Here is a 12,907-nt window from a genome sequence, read left to right on the forward strand (position 1 = left end):
CTAGGGATTGGGCCTGCCCTCTGCCACCCGGGAGCAGGCCTAAGCCAGCAGTTCGTTATCTCCCGAGGGGTCCCAGACTGCGAGAGGGCACAGGCAGAGGTGAGGAGCCCCCCCCTTCCCCCAGAGGGCACAAAATTTTTGTGCACCGGCCCTCTAGTTTGCATATAACCCTTTTATTATATAGGACTAGAGACCCGGTGCACAAAAATTTGTGCACTCGGGGGGGGGGGTCCCTCAGTCCTGCCTGTGCCCTCTCACAGTCTGGGACCACCTGCTGGCTTAGGCCCACTCCCCAGGGTATCGGGCCTAAGCTGGCAGTCAGACATCCCTCTGGCAGCCCAGGAGCCCTCAGGGGATGTCCACTTGCCAGCGGGGACCAGGCCTAAGCTGCAGTCAGACATCCTTAGCACTGCTGAGGAGGCGGGAGAGGCTTCTGCCACCACGGCTGTGCTGGCAGCTGTCAGCCTGGCTTGTGGCTGAGCAGAGCTCCCCCTGTGGGAGCGCACTGACCACCAGGGGGCAGGTCCTGCATTGAGCATCTGCCCCCTGGTGGTCAGTGTGTGTCATAATGACCAGTCATTCCCAGTCATTCTGCTGTTAGGGTCAATTTGCATATTACCCTTTTATTATATGCCTGGTGCATGGGTGGGGGCTGGCTGGTTTTCCCTGAAGGGTGTTCCAGATCAGGGTGGGGGTCCTGCTGGGGTGCCTGGCCAGCCTGGGTGAGGGGCTGAGGGCTGTTTTCAGACTGGCCACACCCCCTTCAGGGTGGGGGTCCCTGCTGGAGTGCCTGGCTAGCCTGGGTGAGTGGCTGATGGCTGTTTGCAGGCTGGTCACAGCTCCTTCAGGGTGGGGGTCCCCATTGGGGTGCCTGGCCAGCTTGGGTGAGGGGCTGATGGCTGTTTGCAGGCTGGCCACCGCCCCCAGCCACCCAAGCTCCCAGTGGAGGCTGGCTCGAAGCAGGTATCTGGGATTTATTTACCTTCTATAATTAAAACTTTGTTGCCTTTAGCGGAGGCCACAGCCAGCCAGGGCAGGCAGGAAGCTTGGCTTCCTCCATTGCCGGGGCAACCAATCCTCCTGCTTGCTCCAGCTCCGTGGCTGCCGGCCGCCATCTTGGTTGGGTTAATTTGCATATAGTCGCTCTGACTGGCTGGTGGGCTTGGCTTGGGGCTTAGCGAAGTTACAGTCAATTTGCATGTTTCTCTTTTATTAGATTAGATGTTACCTCTCTGGGAAGTTCCATTGTGTCCCTTCCCAACTTTTTCCACCCTCTCATTTCCAGGCAATGTTTATTCTGATATTTTTTATAACTTACATTAGTTTTATCTCCTCTTCAACTTTATATAAATGGAATCATATAGTATGTACTCTTTTGTATTTGTCATAGTATCTGTGAGATTGATCCATGTTGTTCAGTACATTGTTCCTTTTTACTGATGAGTAATACTGTATTCTATTGTATGAATATAGCACAGTTTGTTTATTCATTCTCATGTGGATGAACAGTTAGATTATTGACAGTTTTTAGCTATTCTGAGTAAAGGTACTATGTACATTTTGTACAAATCTTTTTATGAATATACTAGAGGCCTGGTGCACGAAACTCGTGCATGGGGGGGTGGGGTCCCCTCAGTCCAGCCTGCACCCTATCCAATCCAAGACCCTGTGGGGATGTCCGACTGCCAGTTTAGGCACCTCACAATCCTGGCAGTCAGACATCCCTCTCACAACCCTGGACCGCTGGCTCCTAATCACTCACCTACCTGCCTGCCTGGTCGCCCCTCACTGCCTCTGCATGCCAGCCTGATTGCCCCTAACTGGCCCCCCTGCTGGCCTGATCGCCCCTAATTGCCCCCCGCTGCCAGCCAGGTCTCCCCCAACTGCCCTCTCCCTGCCAGCCTGGTTGCTTCTAACTGCCCCCCTGCCAACCTGATCACCCCTCACTGCCCCCCCCCGCCAGCCTAATCACCCCTCAGGCCCCCCGCTTCCAGTCAAGTCACCCCCAACTGCCCCCTCCCTGCCGGCCTGGTCGCCCCTAATTGCCCCCCCACCCACTGGCCTCGTCGCCTCTTACTGCCCCCATATGCCAGCCTAGTTGCCCCTAACTGCCCCCCACTGACGGTCTGGTCGCCCCATGCAGCCTGCTGTTCAGTCGTTTGGTCTTCCCTCACTAACCCCCCTGCCGGCCCCACGCAGCCTGCTGTTCAGTTGTTTGGTTGTTCCTCACTAACCCCCCTGCCATAATTGTGTATTTAGTTTTATAAGAAACTACTAAACATTTTAGTGTGTATTTCCAGCAGCAAGATAGGAGAATTCCAGTTATTCTATATCCATGCCAAGATTTGGTGTTGCCAGTCTTTTTCATTTTAGCTATTCTTTTGAGTGTCTGATTGTGGTTTTTAATCTGCATTTTCCTGATGAACAATGATGTTAGGCACTTTTTCATGTACTTAGTACCATTCATTTATCTTTGTGAATATCTGTTCAAGTCTTTTGCCTATTTTAAAAATTAGATTGTTTGCCTTTAAATGTGAGTTGAGGTTCTTTATATATATTCTTGATATAAATCTTTTGTCAGGTATATGTACTATGAATGTATTCTCTCCCAGTCTGGTGCATATTCATGTTGTTAATTGTGTCTTTTGATGAGAAGTTTTTAATCTCATTAAGTGTAATTTATAGATTTTTCTTTTCTTTTATAGTTATACTTTCTCTGTCTTGTCTGAGAAACTTTTGCTTATTCTTGTTTCAGGAATATTTTTTTTGTTTACTTCATTTTTTAATAAAGTTCAGCTTTTTAAAAGCGTTTACGTTTATTTCTGTAATCTATCTGTGAACAAATTTTTGTTGATCTTTAAAACAACCAGCATTTGATTTCACTGATGATTGATTCTCTGTTATTTTCCCATTTTTTACTTTGTTGATTTCTGCTTTTTAAACTTCGGGTTTAATTGCTTATCTTTTTCTAACTTTTTTTTTGTATCCAAAATATATTTATTGGCTTGGTTTCCTACTCTTCTTGATCTGAGATGCTTTTAGTGCTGCTTCCTTCTGAAGGAGCATCCTTCTATAAGCCTTGCTTTTCTTCCTGTTCTGACAGAGAACAGTGGAGCAACCAACACACAAAACTACTTGTTGTGCGTGGTTAAAGAAGGTGGTGATTTTATAGCATCCTGGGCTTTTCACATCCATGAAGGAGGAACTGGGGCTCTGCGCCAGGCACTTTTTGTGTTTCCTCTTCTCCTCTCTGGAGAGGGAAGAAGATTCTTTTGTGAGGCATGTTGTTTTGGGGAGGTCGTCTCTGCCAGAAATGGGTTTTATTCTAGCTTTTTAAGGTAGAAGTTTAGTTTGACTTCGGACCTTCTTTTTTTATATAAACATTTAATGTTAAATATTTTTATCTAAGCATTGTTTTACCTGCATTCCTCAGATTTTTATAAATTGTTTTTATTTTCATTAAGTTAAAAATACCTTATTTTTTCTTTTAATATTTTCTTTGACCCATAGATTTATTAGAAATGTGTTGTTTAACTTGTAAAGATTTAGGGTTATAATTTCCAAATACTTAGGGATTTTTTTTATTATTTCTTGTTTTCAGTTTAATTCCACTATAATTAAAGACCATACTTGATAAATAACTTCCCACTTTTAAGATATACTAAATATATGGGATGGTAGCAGGTCTGTTCTCTTTGGAGTTTAGTAGTGAAAGGAAGACAGTTGAAGCACAGTTCCATTTTTCTTTTTCCCTAGAGAAGATGATTTATTTTTAGTTAATTTTTGGAATAGTGTTTCTCTTAGTTGAGCCTGATTCTTTAATATAAAAGTAACTATGGACATGGCATATTCCTGACATAAAGTAAATAAATCAGTTCTTAAGGAATGGGTACCAGGTTGAGAATCTTACCATAGCGTTCCTCCCCCAGTTTAATTATCATAAAGAAATTATTGCTTGTCTGATAAGGTCCTCTGTCAGTGTATTTGATTCTGTTCTTAGTTTTTAAAAGTTTGTCTGATTTTTAAAAAATCTTTTGATTCTAGTTTTACCCGTTTGTATATAGGATAGAAACAGACAAAATGTAGGTAATACTCAGGTACATTGTACTGATAGAATATTATATAACCTGCGTCTTTACTGAGAAATATCTTTTAGTGCTTATGTATATGTTGTTTATTTTATAATTCCTACAATAAAAGCAGAGATACTGCATTTAGAAAATATTTATGAAAGAGTATTTCTTATCCATTTTATTTTTAAGTCTTTTTTAATTGAATTTATTGCAGTGTCATTGGTTAATAAAATTATATAGGTGTCAGTATAGAATTCTATAATACATTACCTGTATGTTGTATTATGTGTTCACAACTCCAAGTGAAATCTCCTTTCATCACCATTTACCCCACTCTTCTATCTCCCCCTACCCTCCTTTCTCTCTAGCAGTCACCATACTGTTGTTTATGTCTATGAGTTTTGTTTTGTTTTGTTTTGCTTAATTCCCTTCACCTTTTCTTATCCACTTTAGAGTTCGTTGTCGGAATGCTGGTCCTGTAGCTGTAGCTGAGAAAAGCATTGCCCAGATTGCAGAGAAATTCATATTAAGAGGTTATTGTCCAAATTGCAACCAAGCCTTTGTGAATGAAAGCAGTACCCGAAACCACAAGCAAAATTTAGGACACAAAGTCCGAATTATTAACTCAATGGAAGAATCAGTCTTACTTTATAGCTACATCAGTGAAGGGAACAAATCTCCTTCTGACTTGAATCTATTGCTAGATCAATCGAAATTTTCATCACTTAAAAGAACTATGTCTTTCCAAGAATCTAGCTCACAAGATTGCAGTACCATTCCAAAAAAGAAGATGAACTTAGAAGATAAAAGCCATGAAGGTACGGTTTGTGTCCAGGAAGGAAAGTCAGTTGTTAAAACCTGGTTTTGTGAATGTCATCAACGATTCCCAAGTGAAGATTTAGTAGAAAAGCATGTTTTCTCAGCAAATACAATGTGTTATAAGTGTGTGGTTTGTGGAAAGGTTTGTGAAGATTCAGGTGTAATCCGTTTACATATGAGCCGGATTCATGGAGGGGCACATTTAAATAACTTTCTTTTCTGGTGTCGAACATGCAAAAAGGAGTTAACAAGGAAAGAAACCATCATGGCACATGTTACTGAATTTCATAGTGGTCACAGGTATTTTTATGAGACAGATGAGGTAGAAAGTGAAACTTTGCCATCATCCTCTACAACATTGGGGAGTAATTTGACTGTTAAGAATCCTTCTTCAACTATTCCTATCGTTGATCATTCCCCATCAAACAGTCCTCCAAGGGGTAAATGGCAATGCCGAATCTGTGAAGATATGTTTGATTCCCAAGAATGTGTAAAACAGCATTGCATGTCTTTAGCAAGTCACCAGTTTCATAGATACAGCTGTGCCCATTGCAAAAAGACTTTTCACAAGATAGAAACACTTTACCGACATTGCCAGGATGCACATGACAATGAGATAAAGATTAAGTACTTCTGTGGGCTTTGTGATCTCACCTTTAATGTGGAAGAAGAATTTTTGAGTCATTATAAGGAGCACCACAGCATTGATTATGTGTTTGTGCCAGAAAAAACTGAAATTTCAATTAAAACTGAGAATGATTTTCCTGTGCTAGAGACCAGTAATCTGTTAACCTGTGGTTGCCGTGAGAGTTACATCTGTAAAGTCAACAGAAGAGAAGATTATAGTAGATGTCTCCAAACGATGCTGGATAAAGGTAAATTGTGGTTTCGCTGCAGTTTGTGTTCAGCAACAGCACAGAATGCAGCTGACATGAACACTCACATCCATCAAGTACACAGCGAAGCAAAGAGAGTGGAGGAGGAGCAGCAGTATGTAATCAAGTGTGGCACCTGCACCAAAGCGTTTCATGATCCTGAGAGTGCTCAGCAGCACTTCCACACAAAACATTGCTTCTTACAGAAACCCAGTGTGGCGCATTTTGGATTTGAAAAAACAAGCCCGTACAAGTTTGCTGCCAATGCCTCACGTACTGAGAGAAAACTGAAACAGGCGGTAAGCTATCCAAAAAATTCAGACATGGAGAAAGAAGCCGAGAATGACCTCAGCTGTCAGAATATAGGTATGCTTTACCACTCTAATGTCTGTGCAGGTTTCTATATTAATGTAGAAATGTGTATTATAGCCATCATTTTTGTGAAAACTAATGATTCAGTTTTAAAGCAACAAGCATGATTGGATGAAACGTTAGTTAATTACTGTAGCATATACTATGTAGGGATTTATATTCCTACTACTACATCCAGCCAGCCATTTTCTAAACTTCAGGGGACCAAGAGTGTATGTTAGCTTTAAGTAGTATATATTTTAGATAACATTTTTTCTTTTACAAAAAGCATGGGGATTTTGAGAGATGAAAGAAATTTAGTGTTTCAGAAAGTAAGATTTTAAAGTTATCCTGGACATATTATTTTGATTTTAGTTAATTCAAGTGATGATAAATCAAGTAGAATTCTTTTTGTTTCTATTTTGGCCTTATTCTATAAGTACAAGAAATCTTCAAGGTCACTTTAGAATTTGTATATTTTTGTTATGATTTGTTTTTTACTTATAGTTAAAATAGGAATTAGAGGTAGACTTACAAGTGGTAGCAAAAACCAGGGAAAGAAATGAGGTGTGGATCCCTTGTTTGTACTTACTCAAGACTTTTCTTCTCCTATATGGTAAGATTAAGTAAGCCTAGAAGAGTGCAATATTTTTGTTTAGAGATATAATTTGTTTTGTTTAGAGTATAATTGCAAGTCTAATATCCTTTAAAAAAATTTTTATTGAATTGGTTGGGTTGACATTGGTTAATAAAACTATATAGGTTTCAGGTGTACCATTCTATAATACATCATCTATACAGTACATTATGTGTTCACCACCCCAAGTCAAGTCTCCTTCCATCACCATCTATACCCACTTCACCCTCTTCTACCTCCTCCTAACCCCCTTTCCCTCTGATAATCACCATACTGTTGTCTGTATCTATGAACCTTTTTTTTTCTTTGTTTAATTCCTTCACCATAAATATTAACTCTTGATAAGTTTTACCATGTAGAGTAGAGACAATGAGGATATCTGAAAAATTTGGCTAATAAAGTATTTTTATGAAATATTGAATTTTTACAGGCTTGCTGTCTGGCACATGTAGATCTCAGCATCACCTTTAGTCATGGCATATTTTATGTAAGAAATTATTAACTGACATACTACAGACCTATTTAACACTACTTCAAACAGTAAACCTGTGTTTACCCCGTTTTATGTTTTCTTTTGCTTTTCTATTGCTCTTCTGATTATTTTTTTGGGAATTTGGATTGGTTGTGTTTAATAGAAGATGATTGTAGTATCTAAATCTACAATAATTAGAATTTTAAGAAAAGATATAAGATGATGGGTGGCTTGGAAATGGGAGGGGATGCAGTAGTATATTTGAGGGAGTCTCTATTAGGTGGAGCAGAAGCTATTTATTTTATAAATAATTTAACATTTTAAGGTTTTCATTGCTACCACTAGAGACTTTAAGGCTTTGCCAAGGTAGAAAAGCATGAAAGAAGGGAAAGGGAGGGAGAGTTGGAGTGTGGTAGAGGATGAAAGAATCTGAGAGAACCAAGAAAGATGTGCTTGTAGTGAAGGTACTGAAGTGTCACCAGTGCCTATTATGCACCACTTTATGGTGCAGGTTGTAGGTTATCTCATTTCTGCTCCATATGGTGTTTATTCACAAGCCAGAGGGCTATTAATAAATCAGTCTACATTAGGAAAAGAACGAAATTATCCAACTTAAATGTACTGTGTCATGTACAGGTTTGAACTTTACAAAAAGGTTTAGATGAGAATAACATGCAAGATTAATATTTTGCATACTAATTCTCTGAGAAATTACAATGTTTTTAGCTAATTCTTACTGAATCCATATTAATGTTTTTTTCTTAGATGAAGTTGTTGAGCTTCCAGATTTGGATTACCTACGAACCATGACTCATATAGTATTTGTAGATTTTGATAACTGGTCCAACTTTTTTGGTCATCTACCAGGGCATCTTAACCAAGGAACATTTATTTGGGGCTTTCAAGGTATGATTAATAAGGAAAACATTTGAGGCAATCCCCTTTTTGTTTTCTTCTTAGAATATGGTTCACTTTAAAGGACTCCTCTTGAACCTTCCTGAATTGAACATAGGAACATATTGCAATATTGTCAATTTACATGATAGTTATTCTGCTAGAATATTTTTTTTCTACATTTCTCTATGGTAAATGTTAGCTCTTTGGTCACCCAAAATTTATCGATCTTTAGATACAGCTTGAAAAAGCCTTTATTTAATACCTTCAATGTGCCAGGTACTATACTTGGTGCTAATGCATGCTTACTGATTTTAAAATACAAAGAAGTAGGCTGAGAAGTTTATTTTTTCTGAAGTATAAAACTAATAAGTAGCAGAGTTAGCTTTTGAACTTGGGCCTTGTGGCAACTATGCTACTATTAAAAAATGTGCAACTTTATCTAAATCTTTTTACACACCATTGACCAAACCTTGGAAAAAGACTTCTTTGACTTACAGAAGTTTAGTATAATGAGCATCTGATATACTTCATGTTTGATAGGAAGCCACATATAAAGAGAATTGGAATTTAAGATAGAAACATAGTGACCTGGATAAGTTAGCCAGTACAACCTTTTCGTAAATCTAGTTTTGCTAATTGCCCATCATGTCTCTCCACAAGACAGCCTTGACATATTTGTGAAAAACCACTAATGCTTACATTCATATGGAACGATACCATTCAAAAAATTTTCACACATTACTTTTGATTCTCCTTAACATCCCTGTGAGTTTTCAGATGAATAGGCAGATTCAGGGAAGTTGGTCTACGTTCCCAAGATTAAAGCAACAAGATGGTGATACCTGCACTAGAATTGAGTTCTTCTGCATTCTAATCTGGTACTTTCTCTCTAGAACACTTTTTTTTCCCCCACTAGTGTGTTTTCTTGATAAAATTTTAAGTTGTATCTAGTGTTTGGTTCTTTTTCTTCCATTTGACTATCATTTATGCCTTTTTAAAAAATAATAGGAGGAAACACCAATTGGAAGCCTCCACTCAACTGTAAGATCTATAATTACCTGAATAGGATTGGATGCTTCTTCCTTCATCCTCGTTGTAGTAAAAGAAAAGATGCTGCTGATTTTGCCATATGTATGCATGTGAGTCATTGTTTTACTCCACATTTAATGTGAATCTAGGACCCATTTGGATTTTCCCCCCACTTTAATCATAACGAGACTGTAGATCATTCTTCAGTATTATATTTTTGTATTAAACCTTCTATATCAGGTTCTACTTATGACTACTATAAGGGCAGAGACTAGGGCTTAATTATTTACTGCTTTTTCCCTAACTTCTAGCAGACTCTTAGGTACCATAGTAAACTCTCAACTATTTATGGAATAAATGATCAAGAGATGACACTGCACTTGAGGTATACTAAGACATATACTAAGACACTTTCACGTTTTAACATCTCTGAAATTGGGAGGCACCTTAACAATCACTGTTGGCTAGACAGGATTTGCATTTGCTTCTGCTTTGCAAGTCACCCAGAGAAACAACCAGCCTGAAACCAGTTTAAATTAAATTCTCTGCTTAAAGATTTATGTGTCACATTTCTAACATGAATTTACTCTGAAAACTTGTTGAATGATGCTTATGTTTTAAACCACAAGAGATTTCTTTTTCCACCTATCCAGTGCCAATATTGAGTGTGATAGCTAGGTTGCTTACCTTTTCTCTGTGGTTGATTTATAGCATTTCAGCTTTAAGATAGGGGCCTCCTATTGGACTCCTTTTGGCCCCTCCCTCCCTCTCTCCCTCCCTCCCTCCCTTCCCTCTCTCCTTCCACATAAAATAGCTTATCTTGCAGTTGATGGTATTTTACATTTCATTAAATGTGGTGTATTTCATTTATGAAGGAGATCTTGACTTTGGTGGGAACTAGGAAATAATCTGTATCCTTCCTAGGTGTGTATTCATTCTGAAATAGATGTAACTTTATTTGAAACTCAAATGATAACTTTTATCAACATTTGCTATTTGTTCCAACTTAGGCTGGCCGTCTAGATGAACAACTACCCAAGCAAATTCCTTTCACCATCCTCTCAGGAGATCAAGGTTTTCTGGAGCTAGAGAATCAATTTAAGAAGACTCAGAGGCCAGCACATATACTAAACCCTCACCACTTAGAGGGTGATATGATGTGTGCCTTGTTAAATAGCATATCTGATACCACCAAAGGTATGCAGCTGCAGTCACAATGTAAACCACCCAAGAGGAGGAGACTACACTGCTGAGAGAAATAATAAACTGCTGTCCACTCGTGAACTGTTGCCTGCTCACTAAACCATCATGCTCTCATACTTCTATTTGTTTTTTCCTTACCTCACTTCCATTCTTAAGTTTTTTAGACTAGAATGAATTCATAATCTTTTGAAACATTTTTTATCTAATAGAGAAAATCTATATTCATGTATATAACATATTGATGATATGAAATAATGGTAGGACAATTTTACAAAACTAAGAATCTAGATCTTCACTTTGTTTCTGAAATTCCAAATTTATCTTTAATATTTCAGAAAACAAAGTTCTTAAAAGTGAATCCAGCCCTGACTGGTTTGGCTCAGTGGATTGAGCGTCGGCCTGCGGACTCAAGGGTCCCAGGTTCGATTCCGGTCAAAGGCATGTGCCTTGGTTGCGGGCATATCCCCAGTGGGGGGTGTGCAGGAGGCAGCTGATTAATGTTTCTCTCTCATCGATGTTTCTGACTCTCTATCCCTCTCCCTTCTTCTCTGTGGGAAATCAATAAAATATATTTTTAAAAAAAAGTGAATCCAGAAAGCAATAAATGATAATGTCAGTATCCCTCCTCCCCAAGAAAAAGACGATTCAAGAATTTGACAGTGAAAAAAATGAAGCTCTGAAAGATCTTTTTTTTAGTTTCCTTTCTTTCTTTTTATAATATATTTTTATTGACTTCAGAGAGGACGGGAGAGGAAGAGAGAGACTGAAACATCAATGATGAGAGAGAATCATTGATTGGCTGCCTCCTGCATGCCCCACACTGGGGATTATACTGTGATCTCTAGGTTCATAGTTCAATGCTCAACCGTTAAGCCATGCTGGCCAGGCTCTTTAGTTCCTTGGAAGGCCTAGGTACTCCCCATCCTAGTCCTGAAACTTACACTCTCTTCTCTGTCTTTCTGAAATTGTTCAAAGAAAGAGAGTACTATTGTCCAGTTTCACCAGTATTTAAGAAAGAATGTAATTCTAGAGGTTCAGGAGGGGTTTTCTTTTTCTTTTTTTCAGAATTTCTGAAATAAATGTGAGTAGAAGAGAATAAAATAATGCTTTTTAAATGCCCTAGAATTTGCAGTTATGAGTAAGAACAGAAGGTATTGATGAATGACCTCCATGAAAAACTAACTACTTTTTGGCATTTTTATTATATGCCTTTACGTTTTTCAACTTTGTTCACCTAGCTATTTTTTTCATTCAACTTATTTGGAGCCACATTTTGATTGAAAACCCATTCTGAAGAATTTTGTTGGGTCATTTATTACAGTGAATTAATTCACTTCCACAAACTTAGGAGTCATTCATTAATCGAGATCAACTATATACTTTAAAGGAAAATTAACTTTTACATATTTGTGTCATGTCTTAGTATTGACTTTTATCTTTCTGTTCTGCAGTTTTTGGTTTTACTTATTCTTTTATTTTAAGCTTTGGTGTTGTTGTTTTTTTTCCAAATGTCTTCTTTTTCTACTCTTTCGCCATCCTTTTTTTCTTGACATTTATTTAATATCCTGTAAAATTTTTACCTTTGCTACCATACGCCAACCCCTCTTTTCTTCTTTTTTGCTGATGCTTTTGGGAGTGTTTGTTTTACAATTTAGAATGTGAAGCCTTTACAGACCTGCCTTTATTTCAACTTTGGAATGAGAACTGCATATGAGTAGGTCTGCATGGGTATATTAGGGATGGAGGTAAGATATAGGTTATTGTTATATGCTGATTTTTCCCTTGCAAATGCCTCTTTTATGCTCTAGGTTTTTGGGTTTTGTAATCATTTGTTCACAATGATTGAACTTACTGCTCTTTGGGAGCACATGTGTACTTTATTCTGAATTTTTGTGAAATGCATAAAGAATGGCATGGGCTTTGGTTTGAATGCTAATTTTGCTACTTCCTAGCTGTGTGAGTTCAGGCACGTTACTCAACTTTTTATGAGTCTCACTTTTCATATCGATAAGGTTGTAGAAATTAGTGATATGTATAAAATGCTATAGGTACTTAATAAATAGCAGCTATTTTTATTAATACTGTAAAAAGAAAATATGATTCCTCGCCAATAGATTTTTTATTAGTTTTTTTTCCAACTTTTTAAAATTGTAGTAAAATGTACAAAACATAAGCTTTATAATCTTAATCATCCTGAAATATACAGGTTAGTAGTATCAACTACATTTATATTGTTGTGTAGCCATCACCACCATTCATCTTGGAACTCTTCTCATCTTGCAAAACTGAAACTTTATCCCCATTAAACAATAACTCTCCATTCCCCTTTTCCCCCAGCCCCTGGTAACCACCACTTACTTTCTTTTTTTGATTTTGACTGTTCTAAGTATTTCATATAAGTGAAATCATGCAGCACTTGTCTTTTTGTGACTGGCTTATTTCACTTAGCATAACATATGTCCTCAGGTTTCATCCATGTTATAGCATATGTCAGAATTTTCGCCCTCCTCACAGCCGAATACAGCCGAATATAAATATAAAAGTATATATA

At 38.2% G+C, this 12,907-nt stretch overlaps 1 protein-coding gene across 7 annotated transcripts in view; it reads left to right on the forward strand.

Annotated features, from left to right (window-relative positions):
- ZNF451 (zinc finger protein 451) overlaps positions 1–12,907 on the forward strand; it is an 80,542-nt gene that overhangs the window by 55,156 nt on the left and 12,479 nt on the right. For 3 of the 7 annotated variants that reach the window (XM_006090717.3, XM_023755581.1, XM_014457572.2), the window contains 4 exons: positions 4,527–6,133; positions 7,993–8,133; positions 9,133–9,263; positions 10,164–10,350. In XM_006090717.3, the coding sequence (XP_006090779.1) occupies positions 4,527–6,133; positions 7,993–8,133; positions 9,133–9,263; positions 10,164–10,350 (2,066 nt within the window). Of the gene's footprint in view, positions 1–4,526; positions 6,134–7,992; positions 8,134–8,894; positions 9,003–9,132; positions 9,265–10,163; positions 10,351–12,907 lie in introns of those variants that run through there. The other 4 variants (XR_002829778.1, XR_002829779.1, XR_002829780.1 and 1 more) reach the window with 4 other exon arrangements.

Source organism: Myotis lucifugus, unplaced genomic scaffold, assembly GCF_000147115.1.
Source record: "Myotis lucifugus unplaced genomic scaffold, Myoluc2.0 scaffold_80, whole genome shotgun sequence".
Classification (NCBI taxonomy): domain Eukaryota; kingdom Metazoa; phylum Chordata; class Mammalia; order Chiroptera; family Vespertilionidae; genus Myotis; species Myotis lucifugus.